Below are 21,789 nucleotides of genomic sequence, written 5' to 3'. Positions count from 1 at the left end.
CCAAGCAGCGACCCTAGCTGTGTCATTGAAGTAACCTACTACTTCCTTCCACTTGCTTACTCTAACCAGGGAGCAGCTCACTGGTAAATGTAACACGCTTTGTTTATTGAAGAACATTCGTGTATTAGTCTGGCTAGTGTGTGAGAAAATTTCTGTCAATGGTTTTCTTGATGAAATCTGGAAAAAAATTGATATGTGTTTATTTATAGCTTGATTGCGACGCGTTAATTCCCTGCTGAGCAATAAACACTTACCACCATTAGAATTACACTACTGATGACCGCAAACCGACCTGCACATTTCACATACGCGCACTGTACGTGTTTACTTTGTTATGTAAAAAGCCAAAAGTAGTGCACATCTAATAAGTAATATACTAGGCATGTGTACAGTACAGAGAACATATACACAACTGCACGTTACCACTGTACCAGCACTATACTACAGGAAAGGTCGCAGTGAACATAGACTAACTAGGGCCACATTTTCTTTACCACCTCGCAAACTACATAATGGCTCTCAAGTTAAACACCATGAGACGTGCAGCACAGGTTTGAATTTTCGTTTGTCAAAATCAGCATTTGTTTGACTTGAGGGGACGGTTACCTAAAACTAAAAGTAGCCTAACTAGCATACCCAACGTCACAACATACCCGTATCGCCACTGTAATCCTAACGACGCAATGTAGGCTAGTCACCGACCTATTCTTTGTAATAAGAAATGGGCCCCCAGTCAGTAGTAGTGTAACTTTTGGACCCTAGACCTAACTCAGGCAGATACTAAGGTAGTAGCCAAGGTAACTGTTGCCCGTATTACAAAAGTTATATGCTATTCCTAATTAGCCTTGGGCCAATGTAACATGCATGGACATTTAGTGTAGGGTTAGGACCAGTCATGTCATACTAGCTACAGTACAGGTACTGTTAAATTGGTATTGCCCACTGAATAAAATTTGACATTGCAGAAACATTGTATGTATGTATGTATGTATGTATGTATGTATGTATGTATGTATGTATGTATGTATGTATGTATGTATGTATGTATGTATGTATGTGTGATCTTCCCGCAAGCAGGAACTCGCGAAAGAAGCCATGGAGGCTTATAGACTTGCAAGCTGACCGAAGCCAATCTCTCGGCACACATCCATTTAACGTCAATGTCGGGAAGTTGTTATTGAACAACCCCCTTGCCAGACGACACACATTGCTGTCGGCGGGAATCGAACCGGGGATCTCATGACTGGGAGACGCCGGCGTTAACCACTAGGCTATACACTCTGCCGTAGGCTATACACTCCGCCGGCTATACACATTGCCGTCAAACAATGTCATTTGGGCTTTTTGCTGTGGTTGATTAGAATGTAACATATTTTCAGAAATTACGAAGCTGTTGATAGGTCTCATTTGTCTTTCCTGTAGACCTAGATGTGAGTCAGATAATATGGTAAAATTCTAGCATTTGCGTTAGTTGCGCTGGTCAAGGCTGTCTTAAGTTAGGGTAGCATACTCCAAATAATTGTCCCATAGACTTACACACAAAATCATAAAAGTAAAGTCCTCCTCCTAGCCCCCCCCCCCCCCCCCCCCTGGATGCCACTTGAAACTAGAGAGAGTTTTATAACAGTTTGACTTAACTTTATGCAGACATTTGTGGACAATTTTTCTCATATCAGCTGTGTATTGTAAACTGTGATATCTATCTACAGGTAATTCAAATTCAGAGGCCCTTTATAGCACAATATGTTGAATATTTCCCCCAAAATTCAACATACAAGTATTAATTGGTTAATAGGTTAAATTTTATTTTAGGCGCTGATTGGATCCGGTGCTCGTTACAAATCCTCTGTGCCTGGTGTCTCTTCTCAACTTGGTGGTCAAACAGATGGCATCAATTTCAGTGAGTTTCTTGCCATTTCTTCATTTATTAGTATTTAGTTCATTAATAGAAATGGATTCGGAGCTCACAGTTAAACAGTTACTGGTGATCTTTAAAGGGTGACTTTAAGCAGAAATGTTAGTATTGATTGATATGTTTAGAAAGATGTACAATATTTGAGCGCTAGTAATATATTTATACAGCTATTGAGGTTTTCAAGATATTCACACCTTTAAAAATATTCTAAAACTCTGGTGTGCTCCTTCAACTAGAGTTGATGATGTTGGCTCCTCAGTGCAGCCCTGAATGGTTTCGTTAATCCTTTGTTTTACAGTATAATTTCTAATAACTTAAAACCAAAACAACCTCTTTGTACTTAATGTTAACAAGAGATCACCATGGGATGACAACATTCATCACCGGTTGTCTGAGACAAATTTGTCGTGCAAAAATGAAAACATTTGTCATTTGTTTTCCCATTGAGATTTGTGTTGCATCCGAGGAACTGACCAAATGGTCTGTGTATTAGGCTTCATAGTCCAGTCACTTAAGTTGATGACCCTCACTTGCCAAGGGTTGTTTCTCAAAAATTCAAAGGGTTATGAAAATCCAACCTGTAGTGGTATTAGACTTTAGTTTTATAGGTCTACAACAGGGGTGGGCAACCTTTTCGAATGAATGGGCCAGATAAAAGGCGTGAAAACTTGACTGGGCCGCACCTAACCAAATGACCTGCTGTTGGTTTCAAACCTTTGATACCGAGTACTTTCAAGCAACAGGTGTGTGTACTTAATCTGTATTCACAAAAACATAATGTCAATACAGTACAGTTGATAATTAATGAGGATAATCGGCCTTCCTGACAGCATCATTAGTGCCGATAAATTCTAAGCGGCTAGCTCGTTTTTTGTGATGATGTAAAATATTTCTTTCTTTCTTGAGACATCTCACCGACTGCAAAAAAATCACTGGCGGGCCGCATATGGCCTGTGGGCCGTAGGTTGCCCTTCCCTGGTCTACAACATATCAAATTAAAAATTTGTACTATGAGTCACCCTTTAATTACAATTGCTGCATTTGTCAACATCAAGTTGTGCATATAAAGCACTATTTAGGAAAGATTTGTACTGGTAAGCATAGCTTAATAGTACTCTTAAGGTATATAAATTATATTAAATTACATAAGTATCTAGATCAACAATCCTTTCTCAATATTTTGAATCAAGGCAAAACAAAATATTTACCTTTAGTCGTACTGACTACTGTCATCTTACAAAACCTGAGTAAAGTTTGTGGTTTACTTAAATATTTAATTAACTACAGTACACACAGTATCAGGTGAAGAGATATCAATATGACCAAAATATGAATATATATGGCAGTGGTAGCAAAGGTTAAAATATTGCTAACAAATAAAATATTGTTCAGCAATGCTCAGTTATGAAATATTCCTGAATTTGGTGTGTATGAAAGAAGGTACATAGTTTAAGTGCAATGAAGTACAGTATAATACCATATGCAAAAAAATAATTATAATGCATTAATGCAAACTTGTCTCTGAGAATCAATTGTTTTGGAAATGTCAGTCATCCCATTTATAGGAGAATTGTTGACTTCCCTTCTCTACAGATATTTCACCAGAACAGCAAGAGTACAAAGAATTGGCTGCTAAGTTTGTTGAAGATAAAATTATTCCAAAAGCAGCACATTATGACAAAACTGGAGAGGTGAGTCAAAGCAGGGAGTTGTTCCATGACAACTCCCTGGTCAAAGGTATCACAGAAAGGTAACCTTTAGATGTTTTCAAAGCAGTGTGTTTTATATGTTTGTTTGTACATAACTTTATTTGTACATGGTTAGATTTCAAACATCGGGTGAAAACTGCACTTTAAATTGTGTGCCTAAAACAACCTTTTTTTTTCTTTTTCTTTTTTTTTTTGGGGGGGGGAGGGGGGAGGCTTTATTATCTTCTAAGTTGTTATATGCTCAATGTAGCAAGATAAAAGACAGGAATGTTTGCACTGCAAGGTAAAAGATACAGTATCATGTCCAAAGAAAAGTTCCAAACTCTTCAGTCTTCAGGAGTACTTATTTGCTCATAAGGTAAGGGAAAATTTCAGTGATCTTTCTGGCATTCAGAGATAATGTATCAAGATAGATAATTGCTTACTCAATATTCGTGTCTCTTCCTAAACTATTAGGAACCTAACATTGATGCACACAACACATAGATTTAGTACTCGTACGAAACCCAATCGCATGTTTCTCTGTTGTCAAGGAAAGGACAAGAAGTTCTGAATTGTCTGCAATTGAAATTCATGTGAAATATTGTATGTAAGGCACCTGCGACATAGCTGAGGAAAGCTCCCAAGGGCTGTTACAAACAAGTTTGAAACTTAGGCTTTAAATTATTTGTGGGTTCAAATAATAATTTTATCTGTTTGTTTTTAAGTGCAGGTGCATCTCTACATCAAGCAGTGGCATCAATAAATTTTCTGTTAGCATTTTAATAGAGAACTTTCTTGTTGTTTTTTTCCCCTTTGTGTCGCAGTATCCTTCGGACATTATTGAAGAATGCTGGAACCTCGGACTCATGAACACTCATATCCCCCATGAGTATGGTAATGCACAATTTCTTACATCAAATGTAGTGTAAACAACCTTGTTGAAGTACTGTAGACCAAATTTGGATCTTTCTCATAGTATTGATTTATTTCTTTGATAAATATGATTTTCTAAGTTTTTGTTTTTTGCAATATATTTTGATAGTTTGTATTTAATGAGAGGCCTTTATGTAACCTTCTTAGTCAGGCTGATCCTTGGCTGTTAATTTGAAAGCAGTGATCATGTAACACTGCATCACACATTGGCTTGTTTGTTTGCTTGTCTGCAGCAGTCTGTAAGAACAATACCTTCTATTCATGGAAACAAGATGGGGGATTAGTCAACTGAAGACAACTCCTTATAAATATTATAGCCATTCTTAATCTTAAAATAAAGGTTTATTTTGACTTTACTTCATTCCTCCCTTACCTGTCTCCCCTACATATGCATTCTTATCTACTTAGCTTGAAAATTGGTGACATTCTTGCACCGGGGCCCCGATGACCCTATCCGGGTCATGGCGCTCTTCCTTCCAAATAGACCATTCCATACGCATAATAAAACCATTGATATATGTCAGTATTGTTACTAACTATCGTTAACCGACTTACCATGTGTTAATGTTCCTAATGTCTATTGGCAGAAAGATTATCAATGCATCTTGTTTGCTACTGGCAAGTAGCCAATTCCACTGGCACCTACAAGTAGGCTAGTCAAAAGCCTAAATTTTGGAGCCTGTAGCACAAAATAGTAATTACTGTAAACAATTTGTTGAACCTATCTTGGAGGAATTGAGATTTTTGAAGTCACAGGAATAAGGTTTTGTGTCCTAATGACTTTCTTTTTCTGTTGGTTGTGTTAGATCTAGATTACTGATCTAAAACACTATACTTACTTATTCAGTCAATTTGACAATTGTGTCCAACATTCTTGGCTACGAGGCAAGCTTTTGCCCACAGATTTATTTAACAGACAATTGAATTCAATAGTAATTATGACATTTCAGATATGTTTAATATTTGTTCCACATAATTTTTTGCTCTCCGTCTTTCAGGTGGCCTTGGGTTGGGCATTCTTGATGCTTGCATCGTTACAGAAGAAATGGCCTACGGTTGTACAGGAATCCAGACGGCCATAGAGGCTAATTCTCTGGGGGTAAATCTATTGTTTTATCTGCCTTTGCTATCAGCAATACAATAAGATCGGGCCGACAATATCACATTTTCAGCCACTTGCTTTAAAAAATGCATAAAAGATTTTGTAGTTGGAGAACGAATGGGAGAGAATTGTTCCAATGTCGCTGTCTTGGACTGTTTGTTTGCAAAAAACTTCCATTTCCATGGTAACATTAGTTTATCAGAATGTTTACTTTTTAAGTTATTGATAAGTGACAACATGAGCAGGACAAATATTTACGGTTATCCAAGACAATCAAATTTCTGTTTGGATAACCAAAATCAGCTTGGGAGGTGGTCCGATGGATTACTAGTTGTTTACATCAAATTGATATTGCAATGTAACTAAATACCTCCAAATAGGTAAAATGATAAATTGGAAACACCCCAAGAGTTGGTGTTCCATTCATCAAACCTACACATCTCTCATACAGTGTACATATATGTGTTCTATTCATCAAACCTACACATCTCTCCTACAATGTTCATATTGGTCATTGTTATTTTGCTACATTTTTTCGGACAACCAAATCTGCTGTTTGGAAGACCAAAAGGTAAGGCCAGCCAGAAAAAAATTCTTGAAAATTTGCTAGGATGAGAATAAATGAGCATGAGGGTAATTAAAGGAGAAATAGGTATGGTGGTAATTATGACCATCACAGACCTTAGTATTGTTCCTTAGTGGAATATAGACCTCATCCTGCCTCAATAATTAATTAACTTAACCAAACAACCATACCCGAATTCAGATCTAGTTTCAAATGTGATAGTGAGTGACATGATTGTACACATGCAAGTAGTTAATAGTTTTTGTTTTAACGGTTTCTCCTTTCCTCCCTCCCATCATCAGCAAATGCCGGTAATCTTGGCAGGAAATCATGAACAAAAGAAGAAATACCTCGGCCGTATGATGGAAGCCCCTCTGATGTGTGTAAGTCTTCTTCTTTCTTTTTTTTAATTTTATGGTCATCTTTGATTACCTTTCATATTTCATACTTGCATCAGCAATGCGTAACTTTGTATTTGAATGTCATGAACATCTTGAAAACAGATCTATATTGCATTCCTTGGTAGTTGGTAGGTGAAAATTTAATTTTCCTTCAAGTTTGTAAGGGATCACATGGCTCTTGTTTATCCATCAAATAAACCATTTATGTGATTATTATTTTATTTTCTAATCTATGATGTTAGATTGCACTTTTATGGGGGTGGGTGGGGGGGGAGGTTGACGAGGGGGGTGACTTAATTTTGCTTGCTTTTCTTTGGTCATTAAGTATGCAGCTGGTTTTGTATACAACGACAGGTCTGCCAATGATTGTTATGCAAATATTTCTTAACAAACTCAAGAAGAGTTGGTTGAATCAAAAGATATCGGAATAGGAGACTTTATCCTTTGGAGGCTTTGGCATTTTGTATGGGACATTCTGATGAAGGCATCACCTCTTTTTTCACCTCCAGGCATATGGTGTGACTGAACCCATAGCAGGATCCGATGTGTCCGGAATTGCGACCCGAGCGGTCAAGAAGGGAGACGAATACATCCTCAACGGTAGTAAAATGTGGATCACCAACGGAGGCAAGGCCAACTGGTACTTTGTGCTGGCTCGAACCGATGACAACCCTCTCCAGTGTCCGACCAAGGCCAAAGAATTCACCGGTTTTATCGTGGAGAGAGATTGGCCTGGAGTAGAGCCAGGTAGAAAGGTGGGTGGACAGGAAGGCTTTATTGATTCATCGATTAAGTTAAAATCTGAATTGTGTAAGTCAATTGTCTTGAGTTCAAGAACAACAATGATAGCATTGTCATGAGTCAAGAAAAACAATGGTTGCATTGTATTTGTCAAGAACAACAATGTTTGCAGTTTTGTTTGTAAAGAAAAACAATGGTTGCATTTTCGTTTGTCAAGAACAACAATGGTTGCCTTGTATGAGTCAAGAACAACAATGGGTGCATTGTCATTAGTCAAGAACAAGAATGGTTGAAGTGTCATTTGTCAAAAACAACAATTGTTGCATTGTCATTTATCAAGAACAACAATGGTTGCCTTGTATGAGTCAAGAACAACAATGGTTGCATCGCTACGAGTCCAGAAAAACAATGGTTGCATTGTCATTAGTCAAGAACACGATTGGTTGCATCGTTATTAGTTAAGAACAAGAATGGTTGCAGCGTCGTTAGCTAATAGCACCACTGATTCTATTGCCTTTGCTCAAGATGATAATTTGCGTTGCGAGTAGTCACAAACAAGAATGGTTTCATTTTCATTAGTCAAGAAGAACAATGGTTGCATTGTCAATTTGTCCAGATCAAGAATTGATGCATTGTCAATAGCCAACGACTGATGCAGGTGTTTTCCTCCTTTCTGTTTTCTTTTTGCCATTTTCTATAGGAATGGAACATGGGACAGAGAGCTTCAGACACAAGAGGGATCACTTTCACAGATGTCCGAATTCCAAAGGAAAATGTTCTGGCGGTACAGGGTGCCGGGTTCAAGATAGCTATGGGGGCCTTTGATAAGACCAGGCCACCTGTAAGTACCATACAGTAGATGGTTATTAGTATTAAGCGTTTACCATAAGTTTTGCATGTAACTGATTTGGTGACCTTTTGGAAGTGAGATGAACTAATTTAGATGATTGGTTTCTATCCTTTTAGCAAGATCCTACATTACTATGTCTGTCTGAAGCTTTCCAGTTTGGTCGTTCCCGACCCACACAAATAAAAATGTCAGAAAGAATTTTCTAAATTGAGTATTTCTGTGGAAGCTATATGAGGCCAGAGGGGTGAAGGAAGTTCATGGCCTTAGTATAAATTAGGGTTAAATGTCAAATTTGGGTGGCCACATATTTTCAATATCTCAAAACAAAACAAACATGGTAAGTTTGGTACATATTTGTATCAAACTAGATTTTATACATGGAGAGTAGCTTCTTTGTTATACTGGTACAACCAAGCACCTTGACTGTTTGAAGGGTTAATTTTTCAAAACAATTAAAGTGGTACAGTTTAGGTGACTTGAACTGGAGGAGGATCTGTACCATTCGGAAATTAGTTATTTCTCAGGTCATCCTTAAAACTCGACATCAGAGTTCCTTGAGTAACTTCAGTGACTAATCTAGAAACTGGGTTTTTGCAGCTTAACTTGATTAAATTATGTCAGTTTTGAGTGGTGAAGGCATTGGATAAATTCATGACATCAGTTGGGGTATCTTAACTTATTGGGTCCTGTCTGGTGTATTTGGGTCGTATCATATCAAATAGATAACAATGTCCTTGTTTCCTCAAAACAACAGGTTGCTGCTGGGGCCGTTGGTTTGGCTCAAAGAGCAATGGACGAAGCAACCAAATATTCATTGGAGAGAACAGCATTCGGAAAGAAAATCTCTGAGGTAAACAACATTTTAATATATCTAAAACCGTTTCTCCCTTCTGTGTTTTTTTTTTGGGGGGGCGGGGGGGGGGGTGGGTGGTTGGCTGTCAGGGTAAAGAAATGGTAATTCCAAATTGGCACCTGATGGCTACTCATGATGATTTCTTCCCAACCCAGGGGTTTTGCCCATTTCAAGACATGTCTTTGCTTGCCCTTCCCTTGCCCTGCCCTTCTGAAACATTCTTTGAACCTTTTATTCACTGATAAGATCAATTATAAGAGATGGCTTAGACCTGTTTGTTCTCTTTTTAGTCTTTCATGTAGCAGAGACTAAGCGATGATATGTTGACCCTGATAAAGGTTATTGATTTATCTCATGGTAATAAAGCTACGTACTGTATCTGAACCCACACTCTGGTCTAAAAACATATTGCCTAAAATATGATTGCATTGATGACATTTTACCCATTTTTTAAACCTACCAAATAAATGTATTGACCAATTACAGATTAGTTAAAATATTCCATTCTATGGCAGATGTTCTAGTCTTGGAGATGGTGTTGATATTTTTAGTGTTAAGCACACTTAATTCCAAACCAAAATTGATTGATTCAAATACAAAGCAGATTTATCACAAATGTTCTGAATCAATCTGAGGTGCGTTGTAATCTGGTGTTTATATAGGTTATTACAAAAGTACCATTGTGGTAACCATTTTTAAAATTATTTAGGAAATTATGAACAGTGTTGTGCATTGCTTTATGTAGTTCAGTGATGACTTTAGTATGATTGTTTGCAGGAATTGGGTCATTACTCATGAAGAGGTAAGCTGAACAGGGTTATTTTCAAATGCATTTTCTCATCCCCCTCGAATACTGCCACCCAGTTGCTTCCTGAAAAATGTGGACTTTCAACAATGTTTGCTACATGTATGCTGCTTCAATAAAGTCATCCATTTTGAATTATTTTCATTATGGAGATTTATGATAAGGTTCATAACTTATCCTCACTCCATCAACATGATTTGGACATCGCCATAAAATGCCATCTTAAAAGTGAATAAGATGCAATTTCTTTGAGTTGCGACAGAAGAGGTCAGAGAGGTTAGACAATGCCTGGAAATGGTAAAACTGAATGTTAAACTTAGGCAGTGAAAGTTTGAAAAAAGACAAGATTTGTTAAAGGAAACTTGTTGTGGAGAGTGGGGGAGGGAGGGTGTAGGGGGGGCGGGTTGCTCAATTGGAAACAAGCTAAACCAACAGAAAATGCAATCCGTATCAAAATCTTTATTGGTATTGACAGCAGGGAAGGAGGGAAGAGTTTCAAGTCTTTACTTTGTTTCAGATTTATATGACATTAATTTTTATTTTACGTTCTTGCTTCTTGCACTCTTTTGTTGTTATTACAATAGCATACTTCCTTCATCCAATGAAAGACAATCTTCAGTCACATGACACCATGCTAGTTATTCATTGTGATGGACTGCTGTGAAAGGTTTTATTTGATAAGAGTTTTGTGTCCTCCGGGATTTAGTGTACATAGCTAATATGTATTATCATAACGATCACTTCATTTCAATCAGTGACAAACTATCAACTTTCCTCTGAATTTAAGGATGTTCTCAAAAGAGTACATCGCCATTTTTGCATCAGTTCAAAGTTTTGCTGATGAAACTAAGTTGCTTTCCTGTTTCTCAGGATACTGCATCTCAAATATGAGAATCACGTTCAAGATGTTTTATTATTCAAGTATTAATGATACCTAAGTTTTGCTCATGCCTCTCAATGGATGTTTGGTTCATGCAGAAGGCCATCCTCTTTTAAAAAGATAAAGAGAGATATTAACTTCAAAGCTTAAGAGGAAATACTGTTATCTGGACCATTTTTTTTATCTGATTCATTTCCCCAAAAAATGCTAAACTTGCTTCAGAAATATCTAAATGGCCTGGTTTTGTTCATGTTTACATCATCATGCAACCATATTCCACCACACAGTCATGACAGGTCAAATGTATCATGAATAAATATGAGTAATAATAAAAACTACAAAAAAATCCCATCAACTGATTTTTATCGGGATGATCAGTAATACTGTAATTTCATCACTGTCACGTAACCATAAAATTAGCCCAACGGATATATCAGCTGATTCATCATAATGTTCAAATTTTGGAAATTAATATAAGACATCTTGATTCTTTGTGCTACATTGGAATTTTAATATCAGTGTCTTTTGTGAAGATACTGTTCATGGTACAGTATTTATTATTATTATAATTATTATTATGATCATCATCATCATTTTATTATTATTATCATTTAGTATTATTACTATTGAAATTTGACATTCTTATTACAATGAAAGATTCTCTATAATCCATTGTGTTCATAGAATACTTTGAGGAATGGGACATTGTTCTTCACTTTTAATTAATTTTGTGATTTTCAGCTTGTTTGTGGAGAGAGTTGCCAGTGTTACAGAAACACAATGATAACCAAGTATTTACTCTGCTTAGAAATTATCTACTGTGGTACTAGAGAGGTCAACTTATCGGGATTCTTAACTCACAACTAGGTTAATAAAACATCACACATTTATCAAATCATAATGCTATCGCATGTTAATTATGTTGTGAAATACATCCGTTTTTTTCTCATTAATTCCTCAGTTCCAGGCCGTGGGATTCATTCTGGCGGACATGGCCATCAATGTGGAGGCAGCTCGTCTCCTCACCCAGCGCTCGGCCTGGGAGATCGACCAGGGTAACAGGAACACATACTTTGCCTCCATCGCAAAGGCCTTCGCGGCGGACATCGCAAACAAGTGCGCCACCGATGCGGTACAAGTCTTTGGCGGGAATGGCTTCAACAGCGACTACCCGGTGGAGAAGCTCATGAGAGATGCCAAGATTTATCAGGTTGGTGTCGCAGAAGGATCACAGGGTATCTATTAAGAAATGTGATAACTTTGAGGAAATTATTCTTAGTGAAGAACAATTCGGATTTTTAAGGACAGGCAGGTTATACGTTTTGGTTGTCTGACAGCAAATTCGTTTATCGGAAAAATGTAGCAAAATAACAAAGAATAACCAATATGTACACTGTAGGAGAGAGATGTGTAGGTTTGGTAAATAGAACAGCAAAATGTACACCGTTGGAGAGATGTGTAGGTTTGGTGAATAGAATAGCAATATGTACACTGTAGGAGAGATGTGTAGGTTTGGTGAATAGAATAGCAATATGTACACTGTAGGAGAGATGTGTAGGTTTGGTGAATAGAACACCAATATGTACACTGTAGGAGAGATTTGAAGGTTTGGTGAATAGAACAGCAATATGTACACTGTAGGAGAGATGTGTAGGTTTGGTGAATAGAACAGCAAAATGTACACCGTTGGAGAGATGTGTAGGTTTGGTGAATAGAACACCAATATGTACACTGTAGGAGAGATTTGAAGGTTTGGTGAATAGAACAGCAATATGTACACTGTAGGAGAGATGTGTAGGTTTGGTGAATAGAACAGCAAAATGTACACCGTTGGAGAGATGTGTAGGTTTGGTGAATAGAATAGCAATATGTACACTGTAGGAGAGATGTGCATATTTGGTGAATAGAACACCAATATGTTCACTGTAGGAGAGATGTGTAGGTTTGGTGAATAGAACACCAATATGTTCACTGTAGGAGAGATTTGAAGGTTTGGTGAATAGAACAGCAATATGTACACTGTAGGAGAGATGTGCAGATTTGGTGAATAGAACACCAATATGTTCACTGTAGGAGAGATGTGTAGGTTTGGTGAATAGAACACCAATATGTTCACTGTAGGAGAGATTTGAAGGTTTGGTGAATAGAACACCAATATGTACACTGTAGGAGAGATGTGTAGGTTTGGTGAATAGAACACCAATATGTTCACTGTAGGAGAGATTTGAAGGTTTGGTGAATAGAACACCAATATGTACACTGTAGGAGAGATGTGTAGGTTTGGTGAATAGAACACCAATATGTACACTGTAGGAGAGATTTGAAGGTTTGGTGAATAGAACACCAATATGTACACTGTAGGAGAGATGTGTAGGTTTGGTGAATAGAACACCAATATGTACACTGTAGGAGAGATTTGAAGGTTTGGTGAATAGAACACCAGTATTTACACTGTAGGAGAGATGGGTTGGTTTGGTGAACAGAACACTAGCTTTGGGTCAGTAATATTCCCCTTCAGGTGGTTCATAGCTCAGCAACTTTTTTATTTCTTTATTTCTGATGATAAATATCGCCATCTATCCTTTTGGAGATCTCTAAAAGGATAGATGGTGATATTTTTCATTTTTCCTATTTGGGGTTTATTGATTTACGATGCAATCTGAATTTGTTGTATACAACGAGACATCGCCAGACAACCTCCAAAGCTGATTTTGGTCGTTCGAGCAGAAGTTTGGTCGTCTTGGGCGACTGGACAGCCGTTCAGAATTTGGCCTTTACCCGATCACATATAATTTCTTGATCCCAATCTTCTCTCTGCCAGTCTATGTAAACCAAATATTGTCTTTATCAAACACTTGTTTCTAAAAGCTTACACGAGCAGGGTTTTGTTTTAAGAAAAATCACGACACGGTGTGCCCTTTTATTTGAAATTTTAACCGGGATAACCCCAGTGCTGAAGGCTGGTTGGTGTGCAGTAGGACTCACTAAAGAGTACAAGTGCTAGATAGTTCAGGTCACACTCTTTATTGTCTCCTACACTGTTAATGTTTCAGTCATGAATACCTCGTTATCTCGTACTCTGTTCAAGTTTCAGTTGTAAATCTTAGTTTCATCTCCCTCCAACTTTCTATTTCTTTTCAGATTTATGAAGGAACAGCCCAAATCCAAAGGGTCATCATATCTCGTGAGATGCTGAGCCGTGCAAGAGAAAGATGGAGCTAGATCTCTAGACAGTGAAAAATTACAACAACAAAAAGAACAAAATGTCTTTGTGTATGTACAAAACAAATAATTAAACCATCTTTTACTATTTGGTAGAGAGGGGTCAGGATGGAAAGTTGGTTCATACAAACCATATTGCTTGTCATATGTTGGTGTGTCTTTAAAAAAATGCTCAAAACATATATTTTTTCATTATTTGTTTTCTTTGGGGGATATTTCTTTGTGTGCAAAACTTAAGTAATGCGGGACATTTACAGGGGTAGATGTATGGTTTGCAATGCAAAATGGAGTTTGACTGGAGTACTGTCATGCTGTGACAGCCACCACATGAATTCGTAATATGGATTTCAACGGTCCACAATTACAATGCGGTTGAAATTTGCATATACTTACCCTTAAGTTAAGTGTGACCAAGTTTTATCAGAAACTAAATTTGGTTTTTGCAAGAGGCTTAACCATAAACCTGTTAGGGCAATAGACCAGTAGGCTGAAGGTAACAATGGGTTATTATTGTTTTGTTTGTTTTTTTTCCCTTTGTTTTATGATAGGAGGCTCTTCAATTCTTAGTCTGTACAAATATCAGATTCTTTGGTCGTCTTTTACAAGAGTCTGAACCATAAACCTGTTTCGGGCAATAGACCAGTAGGCTGAAGGTAACAATGGGTTATTGTTGTTTTGTTTGTTTTTTTTCCCTTTGTTTTATGATAGGAGGCTCTTCAATTCTTAGTCTGTACAAATATCAGATTCATTGGTTGTCTTTTACAAGAGTCTGAACCATAAACCTGTTTCGGGCAATAGACCAGTAGGCTGAAGGTAACAATGGGTTATTGTTGTTTTGTTTTTTTTTTTTCCCTTTGTTTTATGATAGGAGGCTCTTCAATTCTTAGTCTGTACAAATATCAGATTCATTGGTTGTCTTTTACAAGAGTCTAAACCATAAACCTGTTTAGGGCAATAGACCAGTAGGCTGAAGGTAACAATGGGTTATTGTTGTTGTTTTTTTTCATTTTTTTTTCTTATAGGAGGCTCTTCAATTCTTAGTCTGTACAAAGATCAGATTCATTGGTCGTCTTGTTTTCAAAGTGTGTGATTAGTGGGTCCTGTAGTTAGTTGTATTCTTTTCTCTTTTCTTTATTTTGTTATTGTTGTTGTAATCAGTTGCAAAATACTTACGTTTAACAGGTTACTTATGATCGAAAAAAACAGTTCTCAGCAATTGTTTATTTTCAACAAGTCCCCCATATATGATGCAATGTATATGTTTTTTACTCTAGCTAAAGTCCAGTATTGGGCGGATGTGTAACAGTCTTTGTACACAGATAATGTATTAAGGATTGTTTTTAGAAACACAATCCATAAAAACCTTAAAAAACTGCATCATAAAGTTATGAATGCTTAATCATCCCTGTAATATGTGGTTCAGTTATTTTCGATAGTTGAACTCTACAAACACTTAATGAGACCTTGTTATAGTGAGCCCTTCTTTAGATTCATTGGTGAACTCAAAAAGAATTGTTTTAACAGCTATTTCATCGTTAAGCATTTTTGTTCTGTTTCATTCTTAATTAGCTGTTAATGAGATATAGCTCATGTAAACTGTCATAACAATATTTAAATTATTTAAAATAAACCTTAGAAATCAAATTTCCTTTCCCAGTTGTTAATTGTCGTGAGTTGATTATCAATCATAATTCTGATTTTCTGATTGTAGAAAGTTATTTCCATTCATCGGATCAAGTAATCACTTGTGTTGACTAAATTATTAAAAAGCTTGTGTTTTCCTTCAAAATGGAGGCAGAAGAATCTACTATACAGGCATCCCCCCCCCCCCCGCCCGCACCCCTCTCTTCATCATTGTATCTGTTCAAAAAGTATTCATATCAAAGTTACTACACAAAGTGGAAAATAAATTTGTTCATGTTAAGGGTCTGAGTTGACCAAGAGAGAGCCGTCCTTGCCGAATTCATCACATCGATGTTGAAGTGAGTCACCACGCCGGTCTCCAAATTCAAAAGGTGAAGTGGCTTGGACGCCTCCGTGAAGTATTTCCCCTGCCATCAATTCTGTGGAATAACCGGTAACCACTACTTGACAACGCTGTTAAGTGACTCTTTACAACCCCTTGTTAGCGAACAGTTAAAGGAGCTTTCCAAGCATATTCAGTCTGACATGTTTGATTATATATAATGTAGGAACTCCACAAATTAAACCCTTCAGTCATAGGCATCGAAAAAGCTGGCAGCTAGTGTTTCTAGGAGACTTTGAAAAGTTGCCATTCCTCTGACGGCTGCTGGCTATGGACCTGACACCAAAAATTCTGAAATGATTTTGTTTCATTTTCTTTTTGAGTTTCTGCAGAAAAAATGTTTTAAAAAAAAAGTGAAGAAAAAATATGATATAACTGAGAAATGTTGATTTAAACTGGATGATAAATATTTGGAATATGATACTATTGATTGTGTTATGAATAATAAAGGAGGTGTTACAAGATGGGTTTTTTGTCGTCCTCTTTCTCAGAAAAGAAAAAAACATTATCTATTCTTCCCTTCTAATAAGAATCAAAGATCTCTTTGCTATATCACCTTCAATATAGTGTTTTGGAGACGACCTTTTTTGAGAATTATAAATCTTGGAATTAATTTACATCCCTTCCATCAAGGTCCCACATAGTAGGGAAAGGTACTCTCGACCTGATACTCATACCTCTACCACTCGATACCCCCTTCCCTCTCCCCCTTCCTCGTCTCCTCTCTCCTTCCCCTCCCCCAGTTGAAAAAGTGTAGGCAACGACACATGCAACCTGTCATAGATTAGAGGCTAATCCAAATGCAGGGAATCAACATCCAAAAGAGGACGTACGTTATACCCGACCCCTTCATCACCCCCACCCCTCCCCCCCCCCGTATGTCAGTTCCTCTGAAGCCAGTGAAATGTCCTAGTTATGCCACTCAAAATTTCCCCAGGAGTGAGCAATCCTTTAACTATCCTCCTCACTCACCCTACCCCCCCCCCCCCCGGCAATGTCCCAACTCACCCCTGGTATCAACTGCCATCAAATGGCAATCAGCTTCCACTATTGGCACGAAAAGTTAGGAAAAAAGTTATCCCTAAATTATTGTTTGACCGACAGGTATCGCCATTTCCTAATTGTTCTTCCATTCTGCATGCCAGATTCATTATTATTCTGAACGAGATCAAAAGGACCACTAATATTCCTACTAAACAGAAAATTTTATTTGCTATTCTTACCGCTTATGTTACTGTAATTGGCATTATTGGGTTTTTCCCAAAGTGACATTGGATGGCAAAATAATTTCGTTACCAAACCATTATATTGAATACTGCTGTGTTTGGTGTAAACTAATTACCAAGATTGCATTTGCTGTTTCCTCGCACGGCGAAATCTTATTTCAGAAATTTAATTTGCGATTTGCAGGACTAAACATAATGAAATGATTTTACTAAGATACTAAACCAGCCAAACTAACAGAAGAAAAAGAGAGAAGAAACCATCAAGACAGTTATTTGCAAATTTGAAGAAGGCACAAAGCCAACTATCATCTTAGCTTATATGTCAGACATTTTAATTACAACACTCCGTTTGCGAGACATCCTAGTTTCAAACCATTTATAATCTCTTTGTTTCTTCTTGTCATATTTTCAAGGTAGAATGTTAACAATGAATGTTGACCCTTGAACCAATGCCTTCATCAGGTCTTGAAAAACCCGGCTGCAACGTGTTAAGATTCAGCATCTGCAGATATCATCTCTCTTACAGAAAATAAACATTGTCATAAATACAGAAAAAAACACATAACACCATGAAGCACGTGTGGCTCGATGATGTCATATTTAGACTTGATCAAGCCTGAGTGAGACCGGGTATGTGAAGGAACATCTTCCATGACTTGGAAGAAGGGTTTTCTTGGCTGTTTGAGAAAGTTGTTCATGACGGTTATCTCTATCAGATAGACAAATAATGATGGCTCGGTTTGTGCATCAGTAACGTCGGATGTCTTTCAGTTTCATAGGCAATGATTTCTCACCTAGGCTACAAGTTTAATTTTGAGATAGCCCAAGAAATGTTTGTCTAGATCGGGATTCCCATCAGTGATCTCATCGTTGCTTTATATCTGTAATCGACCATCTGAGTGTAACTCCTAACAAAAGCCTTTATAGTTGTGGGCGAACCCTATACAGCAATTTCTTTGCTGAGAGAGGTTGAGGAATATGGAAGGCAGTCTAGCCACAGTAGCACACATACGGTAGGCCAGGAATCATCCTCAGATTGCATTTGATAAAAACACCTATTAAACACATGAGGAAAATTTTACTTATTTCATATGCATAACTGGGATATTATAAACAAATTTGAAAAGGGGCGGCAAATAGATTTAATTTAAACAGACTTTCTTATGGGGTCAAGCATGGAGTTTACCTCCATGGTTCAAGCGATAACATTGCTTATACTTTTATAGACAGTCTGAGGCGTCAAACTCTGGTTTCAATATGGACATTATCTGGCTCACTGGCCAAATACACTGTCCCAAACTTCTGCGTCGTCGATGACTTAACATGAGTATTGACACATTTAATGATTGAGTCAATTGTGATACGTAATCACCATAAACTTGAGACTACAAACCCAACTGAGTTGAGTTTCTCGTTGTGTCCGTTCGTCTAAAGCACAACTGTCTTTTAAACACCAATCACTGCATTTCTCTATGTTGATAAGCCTTACATAAAGATCTCTGCAATTTATGTCTCTCTACATGCACATACTAAAATATGTGTCACATTTTAGCACCGTGTTTTCATTATCTGCTGTTGTTATAATTGGCATCATTACGCAATCGTTACTACTGTCCTCTCTTTAGACTTATCCTTTTCAGTAAAGTACCTCGCCACAGGGGACTGAACTGTGATCTGTCGAAAAGCCAGTGTAGATTTAAGTACACCGGGATAACCACTTTTCAAATTATCGACTTCTGACTACTCTACCTCCCACAGAAACGATTTTCTCATCAGGTTTCCTCTGACAGCATAATGGAGGTAGTTCTCTGCAGGTTCTTAAGATCAGCGGGTGGGTTTTGTCATTTTTAAAATGCTTTTTTTGCAAGCAGCCTATTCACACTTTGGATTGTTTGCGTTGAACTAAACTGTGTTATTGTGCGGTAAGTAAGTTGTGTATATTGGTCATAAGAAACCCTATACAGACCCACGATCGTGGCTGAAAGATATAGGCTATCCCCAAACTTGTTCACGCATAGGAACATTATAAGCATTTCACGTCACACCTTTTATGTTTAGTTTTAATTTTTATATACAGTATTGTGACCAACTGTCAAATATTTGTTAAATCGAAAATGATTTTACGTTGCTCAGTGTATATCACTCTGCGCCGATATGATGACGATGTATCGATTGATTTGAAACGCTCTTGTTTTATTTGGATTCATTTCATTACTGACCGATCCCATTCAGATTGCCTTAAATCGTACGGGGTACTTTCTTCCTGACCCATCTTGCCTGACCCTTAACCCCTTGCCAATCGCCAACCTGCCTCAACCAGTCGTAACTGGTTCTCTACTGCATGCACCTAATTAGCATTGGACGTCGAAATGGTCTCCTACTGTATAAGAAATTTATGATGGGCCTATAGTACAAACAGAATAAAATGCATCGGTAAGAAAAGCAAGCCCCTGCAGCTTGTGTCACGCCTTATTTCAATTATTGTGTCACTGCCAAACTTTTCATTCGAGCGGCATATACAAGATGACAAGACGATGTCACGCGATAACAAAAACACATGTTTTTGTTATTTTCTGCTCTTCATGAATATATAGAAAGAGACTCGGAGGTATATACACATCATATATTGGTATGGATCTGTCACACTGCAGGCACGTGCAGAATGCTGCCTGCTAAACTTTACTTTTTAAAACGTTCGAGGGTTCTCTGCCCTTGTGTTATTTACCTGAAATCATTACCTAAAGAAATTGTGTGTGTGTGTTGTTTTTTATTACTATTAATGTGTTTGTGATTGTATCACCATGGCAATGGGAGAGTGAAGTGGTGGGGGCCATGGGCGGCGATCCGTACTTCCGAGTGGGGGGATATGACCTTGTTGACTATCTAAGCGTAGCGCCACCATGAGTTGGCGCGAAGCGTACAAGAAAATTTTGGGATTAACAAACCCTCTAGATGGCCGGAAACGGCACTTCCCGAGGTTTCCAAGCGCATATACCCAACTTTAAAATAGGGATGTCATGTCCGAAATATCTCATAATCAGGATCCAAAATACTTTTTTTTTAAAATTTCGGGTGTTATTTTGGGAAAATTGCCCCTGTCAATCTTGTTTCAGGCGCAACGTTAGAATGTTCGAGAGCTCTTTTATATTATTCGATGAAGAAAATGGCCTCATGCAGGCTATTATAGGCCTATACACATGCAATACACAATTACACATAGTTACATTCCTAGGTACCGATTGCTAGGGCATCCAGGTGAAACGTGTATTAAGCATTACCCTGGTAACATGAGATTCTCAGCTGTTCGAGGGAACATGTGCGTGTGTAGGCCTACTATAGGGCCTATATGAATACTATGAGGGTGCATATATGTACTATATCAATACCGTGGGCGCAATAATACATTTTGTTGTTATAGGGCCAATGAAGCCTACAGTCAACTATTCTTGCTTTATAAAGACGCTTTATTTGAAAAGATCGCACTGCGTTTATGGTAGGCGAGAAATGAAGCTAAAAAAGAGCCGTACATTAACGATGATGCATAAATGTAGGCATGAAAATATTCTTATCCCTGGCATTTGGTGGGGGGGATATGGTGTATTACATCCCCTCCACCCATTTTCATGGGGGGGATATATCCCCCCTTCCCCCCAGGATCGCCGCCCATGGTGGGGGCCCCAGATGATGAGAACTGAGCATCCTTTAAAGACATTGAAGACTCGCCCCAAACCGCGTGCCGCTCTCTGAAAAAGTTAACTTTCCGTTGCTTGCAACTATTGAACTTTTCTTCTTGTCTCTACAAAATGCAGACAGGAATGAAACGTGATACCTTGTTATCTTTAGCTGGACCTAAGATGTCCATCGCTGCTATGTACACTGTGTTGTGGGTACTTGACTATGTATTTGACTGTATTAGTGTCTAATTACGGTAGCAAGATGTGTGTGTGTATTTTCTGGGATCGATGGTGGTGTCTAACACTTCTGTTACACCTTATTTGAAACTAGGTCAGATTACCGGCATGAGACGTTTCTTTGTGCACGAGTCTTCACCTCCTTTAATTATCGGTGTCTATTTCCTTTTACCCAGCAGTAAATAAAACTCCTTTGTTTCTGCCTTTTGTTTCTTGGTTTCCTTTCGTTATATCACAAAAGTGCCGGCCGCAATTATGGTGGAGCCGGACGATACCATTATATACCTGAATAAGCAGAATGTAGAGGGCGCAGCAAAAGATAGATTTAATCAATTCCCTTCCATTTGGGTAACAAATCACTGTCTCGGGTCGAATGTTTTTTTTTATTGAAATATATCTCAACTTCATCAACTAGGTATGTAGGGTACGGGAGGGGAGAGGGAAATCACCCCTCATACAACTCTGTAAATTTAAGCGATATTAATTGCGTATACGCAGTTGGAAATAAACGGTATGATTGACTCGCTCATTGCCCTGAGCTTTAATATTGAAAGACCTACCATAGTTTGTATAAGTGTAAGTATATAAGTTTATCTAGTGTATCGCATCTAGTGTTTCGTGTATCTAGTATCAGAGTACCATGTTCCACTTTGAGTTAGATAATATAA

At 37.8% G+C, this 21,789-nt stretch overlaps 1 protein-coding gene across 1 annotated transcript; it reads left to right on the top strand.

The window, feature by feature from the left end:
- The first annotated feature begins 381 nt into the window (after positions 1 to 381).
- LOC139964208 (medium-chain specific acyl-CoA dehydrogenase, mitochondrial-like) lies at positions 382 to 16,448 on the top strand. Its single transcript, XM_071965630.1, has 11 exons — positions 382 to 551; positions 1,813 to 1,900; positions 3,509 to 3,606; positions 4,431 to 4,500; positions 5,538 to 5,638; positions 6,509 to 6,589; positions 7,117 to 7,362; positions 8,049 to 8,189; positions 8,953 to 9,048; positions 11,698 to 11,946; positions 13,878 to 16,448. Exons 1-11 carry the CDS (start codon positions 513 to 515, stop codon positions 13,956 to 13,958), a joined length of 1,290 nt encoding a protein of 429 aa, XP_071821731.1. The 5' UTR covers positions 382 to 512; the 3' UTR covers positions 13,959 to 16,448.
- Positions 16,449 to 21,789: the final 5,341 nt, after the last annotated feature.

This window comes from Apostichopus japonicus, chromosome 22, assembly GCF_037975245.1.
Source record: "Apostichopus japonicus isolate 1M-3 chromosome 22, ASM3797524v1, whole genome shotgun sequence".
NCBI lineage: Eukaryota > Metazoa > Echinodermata > Holothuroidea > Aspidochirotida > Stichopodidae > Apostichopus > Apostichopus japonicus.
This window is presented reverse-complemented; position numbering and strand designations above follow the sequence as displayed.